The 16,570-nt window shown below is 41.1% G+C and overlaps 2 protein-coding genes across 15 annotated transcripts in view; both read left to right on the top strand.

Annotated features, from left to right (window-relative positions):
- Positions 1 to 99: 99 nt before the first annotated feature.
- Positions 100 to 3,910, top strand: TACSTD2 (tumor associated calcium signal transducer 2). Its single transcript, XM_009683316.2, has one exon. It carries the CDS (start codon positions 104 to 106, stop codon positions 1,040 to 1,042), a length of 939 nt encoding a protein of 312 aa, XP_009681611.2. The 5' UTR covers positions 100 to 103; the 3' UTR covers positions 1,043 to 3,910.
- A 6,470-nt stretch (positions 3,911 to 10,380) lies between these two features.
- Positions 10,381 to 16,570, top strand: part of OMA1 (OMA1 zinc metallopeptidase) — a 70,609-nt gene continuing 64,419 nt past the window's right edge. For 3 of the 14 annotated variants that reach the window (XR_011142645.1, XR_011142649.1, XM_009683299.2), the window contains exons 1-6: positions 10,826 to 11,191; positions 11,665 to 12,193; positions 13,516 to 13,744; positions 14,985 to 15,158; positions 15,247 to 15,354; positions 16,428 to 16,556. Coding sequence is in view for 7 of the 14 variants with exons in the window: in XM_009683299.2 (XP_009681594.2) it covers positions 11,685 to 12,193; positions 13,516 to 13,744; positions 14,985 to 15,158; positions 15,247 to 15,354; positions 16,428 to 16,556 (1,149 nt within the window). In the remaining 7 variants the exon portion in view is untranslated. Of the gene's footprint in view, positions 12,194 to 13,515; positions 13,745 to 14,984; positions 15,159 to 15,246; positions 15,355 to 16,427; positions 16,557 to 16,570 lie in introns of all 14 variants that reach the window. The other 11 variants (XR_695369.2, XR_011142644.1, XM_068953317.1 and 8 more) reach the window with 8 other exon arrangements.

The raw sequence follows: 16,570 nt of genomic DNA, 5'->3' as shown, positions 1-16,570 counted from the left end.
GGAGCAGCACACCGGCGTGTAGAAACCAGTAGACTCTGTGGATTTAAGCTTCAGATAGTGCCTGCTATTGCTTCGGACTTCTTCTGCACTTTCTACCTGTAATATGGAATCTCAGTTTGGAATTTTGCTGATGTTGGTTTTGGTGGTAGCTTCATCGGGGCAGGAGGGTTGTACCTGTGCAACAAATAAGTGGACGGTATGCACGCAGGACGTAGCTGGGATTTGCACCTGCACGCTAGTAGGTTCAAATCACAGGGTAAATTGTTCAACGCTGACTTCAAAATGCTTGCTTATGAAGGCACAGATGATCCCCCGCAAGGGCAAGCGTTTCCATGGACCTCGCAATGGGTTTGTAGATAACGATGGCATTTACAATCCGGACTGTGAGGACAGTGGTGTCTTCAAAGCCAGGCAGTGCAATCAGACTGATACTTGCTGGTGTGTGAACACTGCTGGAGTAAGAAGAACTGAAAAGGGGGATAAAAGCCTAAGGTGCAGTGAACTGGTTAGAACAAGCTGGATCTACATTGAACTGAAGCACAAAAAAATGTCCAGTGCCTTTGAAGATCCCGAAGTAGCAAATGCCCTGGAACATCTGTTTCAGAACCGATACAAACTGCATCCAAAGTACATCGCAGGTGTGAAGTATAATTCTCCTTTTATCCAAATCCGCCTAAGTCAAAAGGACTTTGAGAAATCTGACAACGATGTAGATATCGCTGATGTAGCTTATTACTTTGAAAAGGATATAAAAGACAACTCCATATTTCATTCTGCCAGTACATTTAATGTCTCTATTAATGGAGAAGCTCTGGCTATTGAAAAAATACTTATTTACTATGTTGATGAAAAGCCACCAGAGTTTTCCGCAAGACGTATGGTTGCTGGTGTTAGTGCTGTGCTGTCAGTGGTCACACTGACTATTGTCTTTGGGGTTACTGTGCTGGTTATCCTGAGGTGGCGGCGGACAGGAAAATATAAAAAAGTTGAGATTAAAGAAATGGGTGAAACGAGAAGACGACCAAATTTACAGTTGCCTTAATCTGAAAAAAAGAGATGCAACTTCAACGATACCAACAACAACAAAAGTAAAAATTGCAAACTGATTCGGTGTGTGCGGGTGGGTTTGGAGAGTGTCTTCCCTTTTGCTAGGGAACTGCTGGTGACTTCTAGAATTTCTAGTGATTGTTTTGAATGATTTTGGTTTAAGAATGACTAACTTTTAGGTATAAATTCATTTAGAAGCCAGTTCTTAACATCTTTCAAAGAAAGGAGTCCCAGTTCAGAAGCTAAGAAAATTGTTGTAACTGTCTATTTAGCATAATTTAGAATAGTTTCACTGATACTGTGGGCCTGGTTCAGCTTGCTTAAATACTTTGAGTGTCCTTTGGTATGTCTAGCTACTGAAACTTGAATACTTGCTGTGTGACCCAAATAAGCTAAGGTAGGTTTTCTGTTTTTAAAGAATTTTTTGAAGAAGTAAGTGTTTTTTAAAGTCAGTAGAACTTTTTTCATAAACAATTAATTTCATAACTATTGCTAAATTAACCAAGTCAGGTTGTGATAAGGTCCTTACTTTACAACATCAGAGGCTTTTATACAGAATCGTTTGTTAGAAAACATTAACACAGTTACTTCCAGGTGCACAGATGCCAAGTTCCTGACACTGTATTCAGACAGCACAGTGAGCTATTCCCATTCGTGCTTTTCAACGAGGGTGCGACGCTTGTAGTCGGCAAAGATCCTGTGATATCAATGCAAACGTAAGAAAGTTAACTTTGGTGTTCTGCCTAAATTCAGACTTGGGTAATTGTTTTCTGTCTACATAAATTCCCCTTGCAACTGTAATGGGAGGAGATATTTTTAGGGTTTAACAGCTTCACAGGAATGCTACACAATGTTCCAAGACCAGTTGCAAAGAGAACTTTACTGTATTAGAGCTGCGGGGGGCATTTAAACTGAATGTAATTATTGGAGTTGGAGTTTGGCCAAGACACTAGAACCAAACTTCTTCGCTACCTACTCATCTATTGAGTTTTTTGTCTGGTAGGTCATATACACCAAGAAAAGTATTTTTAGAAAGAAAGTAATGATAGTTATTAAAAATTGAAATATTGGCCGTTGTGGTCTCCACACTGTGTATGGATGTCTGAAGTCTCATCAGCCTAATCTAGTTGCATTTAAAAATCCACTGGTTACATTCAAGACATATAGGCAGTCCAGAAGAGTCAGCTCTTTAGTTCTCTTAATTAGTCTCAATGGCGCTAGTTTGTAATCCTAAAAACAATTCAGTAACGTGCAACTTCTAGAGCAAATAACTTACTAAATGCACATCTCAAATTCTGCTGTAGTGTTCAAAAACGCACACAAAAATGCTCCCCTTCCTCCCGCCTTCCCCATCCAAATACTTGTGTAGGTTAATTAATAGGATGCTGGAAAGAGAATGAAAAAGCTTGGATTTTTTTGTACGTTTGTTTATGACAGTAAATGAACAGACTTACCATTCTTTAGTATTTGTGGCTGGAACACAAGCATCTCTAACCTAATTGTTGTTCCCTTCTTTGCTGGAAACACTTGAGCTTTGGATACGTGGGATGGGGCAGATGTATCACATTTCACAAAAATTAGATTTCATGCAATGGCATCAATTATAATATATTCAAAGTTTTGGAGCAGGGCTTATGAGTTACTGCATGTCTTACCGCACCAAGTCCGAGCTGGTAGTTTTTTAGTGAAGTATAAACATTAGTACTGATAAAAGACAAGGTAAAAACCAAGTATCTAGGCTGAATTCTCCCAAGTTACAGGGAAGTTCAGAACTTAGCTGAACTCCACACACCGTTTTGCAAGTAGCCTTTTATAAAATGGTTTGAACCAAAAATCTGGAGCTGGGTATCTCTCAGTCTTGGAGAAATCTGGGATCAGTATGACAATTTTGTTTAACCACTTTTGTTCTTAAGTTAACATATGTGGAGCTACTTAAAGCTCTCCGTTTGATATGTTAGTGGTGTCACTCCCTCAAAGAAGGTCCGATCTGGAGGATGGTAAAGCACATCTTCCCTTCCTTCCATGTCATGGGATCTGTCCGGAGGGCTGTCCTCTCTATTACTGAGAATTTACTGAAGGAGTGGTACAGAAGGTGCCAAGAGAACTATAATTGATTAAACAATAGAGGCCAAATTCTGCTCTTCATTTTACTTATATCTACTTCAACTAGGCAATTAGTTTAACTAGAATGCAAACTTCTGGAAAATAAGAGGCAGGATTTACTAGTGTAGGCTGAAAATCATAAGACATGCAGTCTTTTCTGGGGGAGATGTTGTGACTTTTAACAGTCTTCTAACATCTCTTCGGTTTTCTTATTTGTCTTATGAAAATAATCTTTTTTAAGATGAAAGATGAGATTTTTATATTAAAATAGAATATAAAACCATTAAGCAGGAAGCAATATATAAGCATATGGTCATAATTCTCATTAGCTGAGACAAAGTGACTAAATTGTTTTAAAAACAAAAATGTTAATAGGTAACGGTTTGTGCGCATCTGTCTTGGGCTCCTGCTTTTCTTTTTAGAAACTGAGTTTGAGAAGAGACCATGGTTAAGTTATGGTGCTGTTCATATATCTAATGGTCATTAAAGGCCTGCCCAATGAAAAACGTGTTTTGGTCAGTTATCCTTGCTAGTCATCAAGAACTAGCAGACTGTGCATGCTGTTACGGGGTTGGAAAAGCACTAGGGATGTTTAATGGCAGTGATAAGGTACGTGTCTGCAACTGATAAAAAGAAAAGGAAGATTAATTGCAGTACAGAGCACAGAGAAACATCTCTTTGGATTATGTCATTTACTCGAAAAAAGCTATGTAAAACTATTGTAAGATTTGGACTTTAATAAACTAAACATACTCTCCTATTGCTCCTGTTAAGTATTCATTTCTCTCCTGCTGTTCCAGTCATCACCTCTTGGGCTATACATTAATACCTCTTTCACATATGGCAGATCAAGTATTTCCCTTGTAGCGATCCATGACGTTCAGCTTGTTTGACGTTCTGTCCACCACTGATGTTCTTACTAGAAATAATTTCTAAGGATAAAAAGAAATCCATGTCATTTTTAAATTTTGCAAAATAAACATGTTTTTTATTCATTCTAATTTAAAAACTCTAACTCTTAAATTTCTGTTCATCCTTTTGTTGATTATGTCATCCTGTTTTAATGTCTTTTTTTTTTTAAACTGGATTTAACCAGTTAGATCCTGCTTCAAGGACCATAAAGCCTGTGGATGCAGCCAACGTGGTGATAGTGATGGTGGTTTTGTGCTCTAGATGGCATTGGCTGACAGCTTTCGAGTAGTGTCCCGAGCGACACGACTAATGTCAGTCACATAGTAGTTTCTGTAGGGTCTACTCTGAAATAAATGTATTCAGTGCATTGTTTTTTGTTTTGGAAAGCTTTTTTTAAATACTCTGTGTGTGTGTGTGTGTGTATATTTATACATATACGCACATATATTTATGTATCTATCTCCAAGTAAATACAGGAATAAACACAAGACCAATACGAATGAGGACCTCTGAGCTACTATCTATATGTATTATATAAGAGATATAAGGTAAGCTCATTTTAACGAAGCTACATTCTGCAATCCCAACTAGTGAACGGCTGCTTTAGTTACAGAGCCCAAAATAGCCACTGGCAGAGAAGGAAATCTTGGCCCTGTGCTATGGCTCTGAAGAGGCTAGTGCTGCCCTTTCTATACAGTGCTACAACTAGCTTTGTGCAACTGCATGAAAAAGCCTTTACCCTTGTCTCCTATCTCACTCTGAACTTCTAGTTTAAAAAAAACACCACCAACAAAAAAGGTTTTTAACAACTCAAGATCCAAGGACAGTGCCAGAAGCAATGCCAATGCTGCAGCAAGGAAATGAGAGATAAGCACTCATGGAGGGATTAAAATCCTCTTAAACTCTGTTCCTTCTGTCCCCCTGGTGAAATCCATGCCTGTTTATATACGCAAGTATATGTTCTCCTAGATGTCTACACATGGTCCCTGCATTAGTTTACAAAGGAAGGTGGGGGGGGGGGGCTGGGGTGCGCGTGCGCACATGCATCCATTCCAGCATCTGTACTTAAAGATGCACACGTCGCTTTGTTTGCGTTAGAGCAGGCAAGCGCTACCAAGGCCCTGGCCTTCGGCGAGCCCCAGGGGAAGCTTTACGGCAACAGATCCCATGCTGTGTTCAGCTAGCCTGAAGACTTCTCTAGCTCTTTATCAGCGGTAACGTAGCCCAAACTGGCTGCTATCCTGGATGACAACGACAATCGTTTTCTTGTCCTGTTTTCCCTTGACTAGGAATAATCTCCTTCTGGTTGTTTAGATTCGGATTATGGCCAGATTAGGTTAACTATGTGTGCCCAACTCCCTTTCTTCTTGTTTAGCTGGTAAAACACTAGCATGTCTGTGACGTGGTGTACTTAACAACCACATACAAGTTCCCCTGAATAGTCCTTAAAATGTTTAAGCCTCAGGAAGTCAGCTTAGACAAAACTAACTTCTGCTTAGATATTGAAACCACTTTTTCAGAGAATAGCTAAAGAGCTAACGATTGACCCTTCCTCCATTTCTCCTTAATTGAACTGGTTAATGCTATTAGACAGACAGCCTTCCCCATGCAGGTATAATTATCCTTTTCAAAGTATTTCCACTGATTTGCCTCAGGGTTTTTTATTATCTCTAAGCACTGCAATTACCTCTGTTTTTATACTAAAATTAATCTTGAGCCATTACAACTGCTATTAGAGCAGGAAAAAACAACTTCCAGAACTTTTGCAATTATTTTTCAGCAGCTCCAGCAAAATTCCTTGCACCAGGATTTATCTAGTTAAAATTTTGTATGCGCCAGGCAGCTGACAAGATTCACATCTCATTTTCATGACGATCCTTACTCCCTGAGGGACAGCACTCCTACAGCCCTACTCCAGGACAAATCAAGCACCACAGAAACAATTACTGAGACTTAGCGTTGTATAAACGAAAGGCTGAATGAGAATGTATTTGTAATTTTCCACTGAGATTTTACACGTGGGCCCAGCAGAAAGGGTGGCATATGCACCAAATATTTTTTCAGCCAAGCTGTATTTGAAGTAAACGTCTGTCCTCAATAAGACTTGAATCAAGAAATTGCAGCATTTTTGCTAGTCTGGTTGTACCCAGAAGAGCTAAGCAGAACAACCAAAAAGCAACCGGACGAGGCTATTTATCCTGTAGCCAGTGTTCCTGGATGCGTCCTCTTTTCCTCACCTCATGATTTTGCCAACGTAGAATTTAGTACATGTGGCTTCTTTGTGGATTTTTACAAGCTGCCAGAGCACCAAGTACGATTTTTTTCTTCATGAACAAGAATCGGGGCAGGCACAGCTGACCACAACAGTTGATCAGAGACTAGCAGTAGGTGCCAGTGGGTAGGCAGAAATGTCTGGAAAGGCAGAACTAGAGAAGGAGAGCACCAGGTAATCAGCGTCGGGGGGGATTATGGTAGGCTTTGAGTACGAAGGGAACTGAAGACGGAGCCCATGCGCAGGGAGGACTGAGCGCGGTTGCAGATGGACTCAGCTCTGGGATTGCTGAGTGGAAAAGGACTGAGCAGAACTGATTGGGAAGGATTTCAGAAAGGACGGTTTGGGGAGAGGGGTGCTGCAGAAGACAAGTTCTGGGTGCAAACAATTCTGGCATCAGCAGGCTCTGCGATGACTCCAGGACATCGCAGGCATCTCTAGCAGCCAGCCCCACTGTAGTGCGGACACAGTTAGCACTGTTTTCCATGTTGTTAGCACAGGTCTATCGAGTTCTCCTTTTTCCTTCCCATCTTCATGTGCTCTTTTCTATTGTTGGAAATATGTCAGCTTTGTAATTATCTCAGTTCTGCTGAAGGACTTTCTTAAGTGAATTCTCCTGAGTACCAAAAGTAAATGTAACTTCCCTTTTTTCAGTCTCTAAATAAATTTGGTATTTTAGAGATCAAGAAAAGTAGTTACTATTTTCACTGAAATTTTTTTAAGCAAGTTTGTTACTCTGAAAACAGTTTATAAATTATGTACAAGAATTAGAAGACAGGAGAATAAAAATAATTCATTGATAGATTCTCAGAATTTCTGCCAGTTTTACAGCTACTGAGCATTCAAATTGCCTTTAAAAGCATAATAATTGTCAGATCTGGCAAGGTGAAAGCAACACGTAATGCTGGAGTTCATTTTTTTTTACTTCATTTTAACTCCCTCAAAGATCAGAAGTTCCTAAAGTTGTATTTAATCTTACTGTTTGTATATTTGGCTCCTTGACCCCAGTGTCTCATCTGTATTTATATTACCCAGGAGAAGAAGAAAAACAGGTAATGCACATAACTGGGTTGACCATAGTCCTAGGCCAGCAAGGTATTCAACACTGGTGCGAGTCGATACAAGTTAGTTACCCTGAGAGCACTAAGCAATTCCCAAGAATACTAGTACTGAATAAACGGCCCTAACCGACTGGAAATCTGCGATACAGAATCAATTGTTTAGTAGGAAAGAATTCAATGGTCTTCTGTAGCTTTGACTGAGACTCTTTAATTAAAATATTATTAAATAGCTAGCAAACAGAAGACCACTAAATCTCTTCAAAAGTATTTTGAAACGTAAAAATTGTTCTGGATGGTATAACAACCTTTACAGGAATAGAGTTGAAGTAGTCTTCTATTTGGTTAAAAGTAACTTGATCTTCTGGGATATTGATTCTACTTTCTTTACAACTTTAACAACTTTGATAATAAAGAGAAATAGCTTTTGATTATTAACAAAGAGATTAAATATCTAGTATCATCCACTGATTGATATGTACTTATTCAGGGGGGTAAGGGACAGTTAGTTCACAATACACTATACTCACTCTATCAGGAAAGGATATTCTAGTGAAAAACATTTGGAGAAGACTTGATATTTATGGCAAGTATTATCCAGTCTATTAAATTAATGTGAACTGCTGGAATTTCACCTGGCCAAACAGGCGTAAGTGGCATTAAATCCAGTTTATGACTTGCAGAAGACTGATGGAGTGTATTGATCCTGCAAAGATTTTAGCCTGATCCTAAGGAGCAGAAGTGAATTGCACTGAAACGTGAATCACAAAATCATCACTGCAGCTACTGTTTATTTTTTGATGAGATTTATATAAAAGCTAAATATTTTGTTGTTTTATAATAAGTTTTTCATTTGGAGCTGAACACTGTAAATTATAACACTTTTTAAACTGTGGTGATGAAAATTGGTAGAAGGGAAATTTCAGTACAAAAATGTTTCCATGTGGGTGTACAGAAACATCTATTTTTCTCCTTTATATTTTCAGTTAAACTGTTTATGATTACTTTTATTGGATTTGACATACAGCTACTCACTCTGTCTTTAAGGTTAGCCCTGTTTTGAATAGGGGATTGGACCAAATGACCTCCAGAGGTCCCTTCCAACCTAAATTATTATTTGATTCTGTAATTCAAAATAAAATAAACTATATACAATGAAGAGAATCATAAGAGAAATAAATGTAAAAGCTGTAATGTTCTTCTCTGTTTGTATAGTGGTTACGTACGGAGAGCAAAAGCACTGAGAAACTCCTGTCTAGTCAATCAAGGGGTTTGGATCCAAGGTAGTTTCCTCCACACCGACTTGTAGCAGGGACTTGGGCGTAGATAATGATAAGCAGCTACTATGAGTTCCATCCTACCACACACAGAGTTCATGAAATGTTTTAAAAAAGTGACAGTGTGAAAATGTTTCATGATCTAAACAACCTTTACTCTACAGATCAGTTGTTCAACAATGACATTCAGTGTCATCAGAAAACCCATACACCACTTATGACCTCTACGTAGGTCTTACATAGCCTTAAGGCATGAGAGCTTGCCTTCTGGTTTTCTTCAGCGATGCGAAGTGCACTGACTTTTTTGAAGAGACGAGGCTGGTGACCAGTCTCAGTCTGCACAAGGAGTAAATCTTACCTACCTGCTTAAAGCTCTATGATTTCCTCAGGATAAAAAAAAAAAGGTGCTATGTATAAATATTAATTAAAATTCAACAGCAGCCACGGTATAAAATGACTAGTTTGAATGTTGTTTTGAATTAGCTGGCTATTTAGAGAAAAACACCACTTTATAACTATCCAAGTGCTCAACTATTTACCAGATTTTCATATAGAAAGACATTTAGAGTTGGTATCTGATAGCGATATCCTATAATTATCTGTGCTGTATTTGCTGCTTGTCTGCTTTAAACTATGAGCAATGCCACTTTTGAAGATTTTAGAAGTGCAGAATGTAGAATACAAATTTTTAGCCCCATCTTGTATTCCTTGTGTACTCAAAACATCCTGCTTAATAAACAACAGGGTAATAGGAATTTAGGTGAGGCAGGAATGCAGAAATAGCTCCTACACCCTCTATGCAGACAGAGTTCAATAACACAACTGGAGAAACAAATAATAGCAGAGAGAAATCTGCAAAGAAATAAACTCATTTTCAGCTTTGAGATTTGAAGGGAAATGGAGACTCAGTGAGGTGGAAGAATGAAATTTGTTCCACAGACCAGATGGTAGAAAGCTTTCATGCTCTGCTTAGGAATGGAGAATGCTAGATGAAGAGGACAAGAAAAGCAGGCAAATACAAAGGCTAAGAAATAAGGACATAAGCATCAGGAGACAGTCATAAATGAGAGTTTGCATCTCGGTTCTTCATTTTTTTGACAGCTGAGACACACATAGGCCTTAGGTTAGACAGAGTGCCTTTCGGCTGCTGCAGCTCAGCTGTTTTCATGACTGGAGCTCACAGTCACCAAAATTAATGCCATGCTAAGTGATTGACAGATTTTAGCCTTCATGTGCCTTACATTAAAAGAGGCAGGACAGGTCTTAAAGGGAATTGCATCTACTAAAAACAGACTTCCTACCTATCACCACATAAAGGTTTCTTTTTGGTTTCTTTGGCCTGGACTCCGAAGTCAGGTCACCAGGCATTTCCTAGGCCGCTGTCCTGAGTGGAAAGACCCGTCGCAGCAAAGAGGCGACAGCGAAAAAGGACGGAATAAAGAAGAGCTCAGCAAACAGGGAACAACGCTGGTCTGCGCTCACGCGGTGCGGATGTGACTGCCAAAGGCAAAGATGTGTGTTTCTTTACCTTTCCCAGCAAGGGGACCTCTGTTTACATGAAAAGGCCTAGTCTGGCCCGTGGGCTGCCCTGTCATTACCACACGCTTTCCAGCCACACCCGCTCATTCGGCAAACAACCCGCCTGTCAGGGCGTTTGCTCAATTCGTCATCTTCGGCAGGTGCATGACTGTTTAGGCCAGATGGGAGGGCCAGAAGTTATACCCTGGATTAGCAACCGGCCGTCATCTGGCAGGAGGGGGGGGGGGGAAAGCCCGATGCCCCCTCCCCACCCACTGCTCCTGTCCGGTAGCGGGAAGCGCTTTGACACCAGGGGCGGCTGCTAAAGACAGAAGACGCGGTGCCCATGAGCTCCGAAAGCAGAAGGGGCCTCGAGGACAGGAGATGCGGTCCTGGAGCCGCACAGCAGCGTGAGCGCCAAGGCTGCAGGCGCCCGGCGTCGGGCAGGGCACGGCAGAAGCGATGGCGCAGCGCCCCTCAGGGGCCCCTGACGAGACGCCGCCCGCGAAATGGCGGCTCCGGCCGCCTCGCAGCCCTCCCCCCCCGCCCCGCGGCGAGGCCGCCCCCGTCCCGTCGGCTGGCTCCCGCCCTCCGCCTCGGCCCCGCCTCGGCCCGGGCCGCCGCCTCCACCTCCGCCTGCCGGGGAAGTGAGTAGCGGAGCCCGACGGAAGAGGTGTTTCCCCGAGCCGGGTCCCTATGCCTCCCCTCCCCTCCCGCAGGGCGCCTCAGAGCGGCAACGTCTGCTCCCGTCCGGCCCTATCGCGATAATCGCGCCGGGGGCGCAATTGCTGAGCGCGGCCTGGCTGGGCGCGGGGGGCCGGGCAGCCGAGCTGGGCCGCTGCGTATCGGACCGTTTTTAGAGGGAAACGGGAGGCAGAGCGGGGGTGGAGCTGCCGTGTCGGTCCCCCTTCCTGAGGGGAGGGAGGCGCGGCTGGTAGGTGGCGTTGGAGCTAACGGCCGAAAACGGCCGCCGCGCCCCGGGCGGGAGGGTGTTTCCGCGCCGGGTGAGTAAGAGGGCCGCGGCCGGGCGGCGCGGGGTGGAGATGGTTTCTGTCGCAGGAGAGGCGTTAGCAAACGGCTAAACGCGCCTCGCCGCTCCCGAGTGCGCGTGTGAGCAGCGCCGGTGGCAAGGAGCCGAGCAGGGGAAGGTGATGCCGCGCCTAAGCCTTTGCCATAAGGGGCACCTGTTACCGCCCTGGTGATTAAAGAGGAAGAAAATAAATAAAAAATAAAAATATTTCATTTTGTTCTCAGTTATAACATGTAAAATATTTACTTTTTTTTTTTTTTTACACTTTTAAACAGATTCCTGCCTTAAATCTGCGACAGGGCGCAGCTGTAACTGTGACCTTTTTTTGTACAACCCAAGCGTGGGCAAACAGCTGTATGGTATCTGTTCAGCGGGAAATGATGTTGCAGGGTTTCCTGTTTAGATGGTTTTCCTTGCTATGCCTATGCTATTTTTGTTTTGTTTCAGGGTAGCCAGCAAAAGGGGATATGAATATCGTCTGTGGTCTAAAGTTTCCAAGCGGGAACTGTATTTTCTTTCATTTGACTTCTTTGACCAAACGGGGGAAATGCAATAACCTCTATAGGTCTTGTGCAAGACACTGCCCAATTCGAGTCAATTGTGTACTAGATAGATGCCGAAGGCTAGATTTGAGTGGAATTACTAGAAACTGGTTTTTGACTGGAAACCCTAACTACTATGGAAACTCATTTGGTAAAGGACCGAGGCATCTTTTGAATGTTGTAAATACAGAACTTTGCAAGAACGCACACCACATTTCTGCAAGATCTTGCTTCCGGTCTTCTCAGCCTCTGGTGGAGAAGAGCGCATCCCTCCAAATCAGTTCTCTTGTGCAACTCCCAAATTGTTTTTCTGCTTGGAACGCCCGGATCATCAGATTTTTCCACGTATCACCGTCATTTCAGGCTGCTCCAGTTCCTCTTTTCTGGATTATCATTAAACCAGCTCAGAAATTATTTGCTATCATTCTTGGCAGGTAAAATACCATCTTGTTTCCTCTCTGACAGTAAGACCTCCATTGCGCAAGGACTTGTGCATGTGCTCGTTGTTGTTCATAGAGAATGGTATGTGTACATGAAGTGTTTCCATTTGAGTATTTATGTAAAGCTTCTCAAGACTGGGTGCTCAGCTTGTACATCTGATTTTATTCCAGTTTTAGGAACCAGTCTTTACCTGCTTATAAGTAAAATTGCTGTGAGTTTATGGGAAGTACTTGTGGTAGCTTTGTATTAGAAAAATGTTTTCTTTATCCTTGAGAAAGACATTAAAAATCGGGCTTGAAAATTAATCTGGAATTTCAGGAATGCTGAGCACTCCACAGCAAAGTAGGATCCTGTGGAGTACCAGCAAGCCATAACTGCATATGCAAAGCACTCATGTGATATTGTTGCTTCCCAAGACTCTCTGGGCACTGCACGCTTTCGTGCTCCACAGCCTTCTGTGTATTCTAGATATTTCAGGGCTGAGGTGACTGTTCTGGGGTTTCTTCTAACTCCATGGCATGTGGACTGTGATTTGGAAGTGGGGAGTGTCCAGGACACTTGCTGTTTTCTGGATTCCAGGTGGTCCCCGTGCCACTTGATGTTGGGAAGTAGGGGTATTTTGATTTCTTGGGTTTTCTGGTGAATAATCTTTGAGTTTTGGGCAGCAGTGCCTTGAGTCTGTGGGAAGCATAGGCACTCTGGCACTGCAGGGCTAAGTTCATGTTTGTCATCCTGTGCGTGTTCTGCGGGTTACAAAACCAGAATTCCAAGTGTTATTTGAAAGTCAAACGGAGTGATTTGGGAGCTCGAGAGAGCTTTACATGGAAGCAGATAAAACTATAAGCCAAAGACCCCATCGTCACTAATCTCTTACCAGTTGTAATGGCAACATCTTTAAAACAAAACTTTTTCAGTTTTTCAGAACTACAGTTCTGAAAATTTAGAGTTGAAAGGAATTTAGAAAATTGTTTTGCTAAAAGTTATTTGTTTTACAAGAGAATGGAAAAAGAATGAAAATGACAGTTTGCTCAACGATGTTAAGAAGGTTGTTTCTGTTATCAGAGGTGTTAGATTTATCTTTTGCTCTTTTCATTCATGCTTGCACATGATAAAGGGAGATGAAACAAGATACCAAGGGGCATCGCTTCTCCTTCCTGTGTGATGGAGGAAGGGGAATGGAGTAGGGGAGGCGAGTAGAGTATAACCTTTCGTATACTCTCACATGAGGTGAGAATGTAATAGGGAGTGGAGCAAGGGAAGACACTTAACCCCATTTTTAACTGCTGCTTAGACTGACAGTGTTTGTATCTTACAGGAGCATAAGAAGCTGGTGGAAGGCACTTCCTCCTAGGAAACGGGAACTCTTCAAAGAAAGTGCAAGGAAAAATAAATGGAAGATACTCCTGAGTGTCAGTAGCTTAGGAGTTTTATTTATCGTGTTTTATTTTACTCACTTGGAAGAGACACCAATCACAGGGCGTGCTCGGCTGTTGGTGTTTGGAAAAGAACATTTTAGGGAACTGTCACAGATGGAGTATGATATGGTAAGATTTGAAAGTAAACTAAAAAATACTCTAAAACTGTTACTGCTTTTTTCAGTGATGAGATAGTCCAGTTATTGAAATGGGCAAACAAACCAAGTGGTGTCCTTAATAAGCCTTGAACTTGAAAGTAAAGGCTCTAGCTCTTTCCTCTGGCACACTTCCTGGCAGTCAGATTCTCTTTTATCCCTTATCAGAAAGGAGAACTTTACAGTACCTTGCTTCACTTCATGCTCTGAACCTCCCAGAACACCCCCATCGCTTACCTAAATTCCTTTTCAGAGTTCAGGAACGCATGATGGCTAAAGAACAGATTGCAGGAATGAAGCCAACATTTCCAGCACTGTGATTGTAGTATAACAAAAAGTGTAACGATCATGTAGAAGCAGTAAAAGCATAGCTAATAGATACATGCTCAGACCTATCTCATTTTCTTCACTGGTTTGAGCGCTCTTTGGGTCTTGTTTAAGGTCCTCTGTTCTCAGTTGTCACCTTGTAAGGTAATACTCTCCACCATTCAGAACGCCTTCTGTTCTACGCCTTCTTTTTCATTTGATCAGCTAATCTCTGTTTAGTTGCTTTCTTCTAGACTATCCATTGCTTTAATTTTTGTAACTTTCTGTAAGTTCTGTAACCTTCTCTTCTAATGTCAGTCCAGCCATACACACATCACACACATCAGTAATACAGACATCACTGTATTACTGTGTCGCAGAGAATGTGAGATAAGTAAACAGAATGAAAGAAATATAAGGATATGGATGACTTGTCTTTTATATAATTGTTTCCACATTATATATTACAAAATAAATACAGACATAGAAAAATGATAAATTTAAATAGGATTTCAGAAGGAGTATATAGAAAGGTTCGCCAAATTGTGGTGCTGTGCCTAACTGTGCATTAGGAATGCCTCAGAGATAGGAGACTGTACGTCCAGATTTACAGTATCTAATTCGTGATCTGTGCTCAGTTTACTTCCTTTTTTAGGTTAATGCTTAAACTTGTGGCTTTGAAAGTCTGAACTGTAATATATTGGCTTTGGTTGTATGGATGAAGAATGGATGAAAGCAGTATTATCACACGTCGAATCAAAGTATTTGCTATCGATTTAGATCTTTACTAAGTCGTATGTAGTCACTAAATTAGTTTACCAGTTAGTCATTTATTGTATTTTTATTCTGCATGGCAATGAATTGAATTTTTGTTTCATCAAACTTTCATCAATTCATTTTTGTTTCAGTGGATGATGGAGTTCAAAAATAAAATGTTACCTGAAACAGATGCACGCTATCAGGTTGTAGAAAGAGTTGTTGGTCATTTATCTGAAAGCAATAAGGACATCCCACAGGTCTCTCAGCAGAAGTGGGTTATCCATGTGGTTGAAGAACCAGGTGTAAATGCTTTTGTGCTTCCGGTAAGTTGAATCCCAATGCAAAAATTATTAGCAATATTAACAATTTATTTGTATATCTTCTATGTAAAATTGCACTTTTTCTTTACAGAATGGACAAGTATTTGTTTTCACAGGATTGCTAAACGCAGTTTCTGATATTCACCAGTTGTCTTTCATTTTGGGACATGAAATAGCTCATGCTGTGCTGGAACATGCAGTAAGTATTTATTTAAATAAGGCTTTCTAAAATTCCTAAATTAATTCTGATTACTTCTTCTAATTAAGAGTTTCCCTATCACTGCCGAGCAGAGTTTCAGTGTGAGTCTTCCTCATTAATGAAATACTGTTTGAAATGAGAGCGTTCTCATACGGTACATCCTTAGAACTTTATGTGGTTCTTGATAGCTGCCAGAAGTCCTACAGTAGTTTTGGCACAATGTCTGTCAGTATTTTTTTTTTTTCGTAACTGTGCAGATGAATTATGGCTCACTATTGGTAACCGTTTAGAACTTAGTCTGGAGATGTCCCTCCTTCTGTGGTGCAGACATAAGGAACTGGAGGCACACAGCAACCCAGTTTGTTACTCCTAGACTTGTTAATACCCTCAGAAGTGGATATAGCTTAATATATTCTTTTAAAGTATGTGGTGTTTTTGTTAGAGTAGCCCACAGTTTTAGAATGATGAACTCCAGAATGCCTGAAACTTGATTCTGCTTTTACAAATGTTTGCTTTCATAGACTTAATTTTTCCATACCCTGACATGAATGCACTGAAATAGGCAGTTCTTTGTCATTTGCACAGAATCAAAGCAATCACTTTGTTGTGCTTTGTAGGAGCAGCTACAAAAATAAGAGGATGGTACAGAAATCTGGCTTATATCGTTCTAGATTGGGATGATTTGCTAGAAAGTGCTTCTTTATTTGCCTCTGAAATCATTTCTGTCTGTACAGGTAGTTTAAGCAATCATAGTCTTTACGTACCCGTTAGTTTCAGAAAACAGTGAGGAACTCTTAAATGCAAAGATCCTATAAATTTGTAAAAATAGTCTGGAAATGGATAAATACATTTTAAAAGCATTGGCAAACCAGGAGAATTGCTTTACTGGAACTTGTATGCTTTTGGACGAGCAACAATATTCACATTATGATTCCTTGGGCTCAGTTGAGCCAACTGAGACTTGTTAAACTTTTTACGAAACACTTATAGTAATAAGAAGGAGAACTTTATTTATTTGTATAGAACCTATATCAGACAGTAAGGAATGAGAACTGAACTGTTTCTGTTTTCAGGCAGAGAAGGCCAGTCTGGTTCACTTCTTGGATTTCCTATCACTCATCTTTCTCACTATGATTTGGGCCATCTGTCCTCGTGATAGTTTGGCAGTTGTTGGCCAGTGGATTCAGGGCAAGTTGCAGGAGGTAAGACTGACTGT

The sequence above is a fragment of the Struthio camelus genome, chromosome 8 (genome assembly GCF_040807025.1).
Source record: "Struthio camelus isolate bStrCam1 chromosome 8, bStrCam1.hap1, whole genome shotgun sequence".
NCBI lineage: Eukaryota > Metazoa > Chordata > Aves > Struthioniformes > Struthionidae > Struthio > Struthio camelus.
The sequence above is the reverse complement of the archived record's forward strand: the minus strand, read 5'-3'. Positions and strand labels throughout refer to the sequence as shown.

Excerpts from the sequence above, each read along its gene's own strand:
- TACSTD2 (XM_009683316.2), top strand. The coding sequence starts at position 104 with ATGGAATCTCAGTTTGGAATTTTGCTGATGTTGGTTTTGGTGGTAGCT.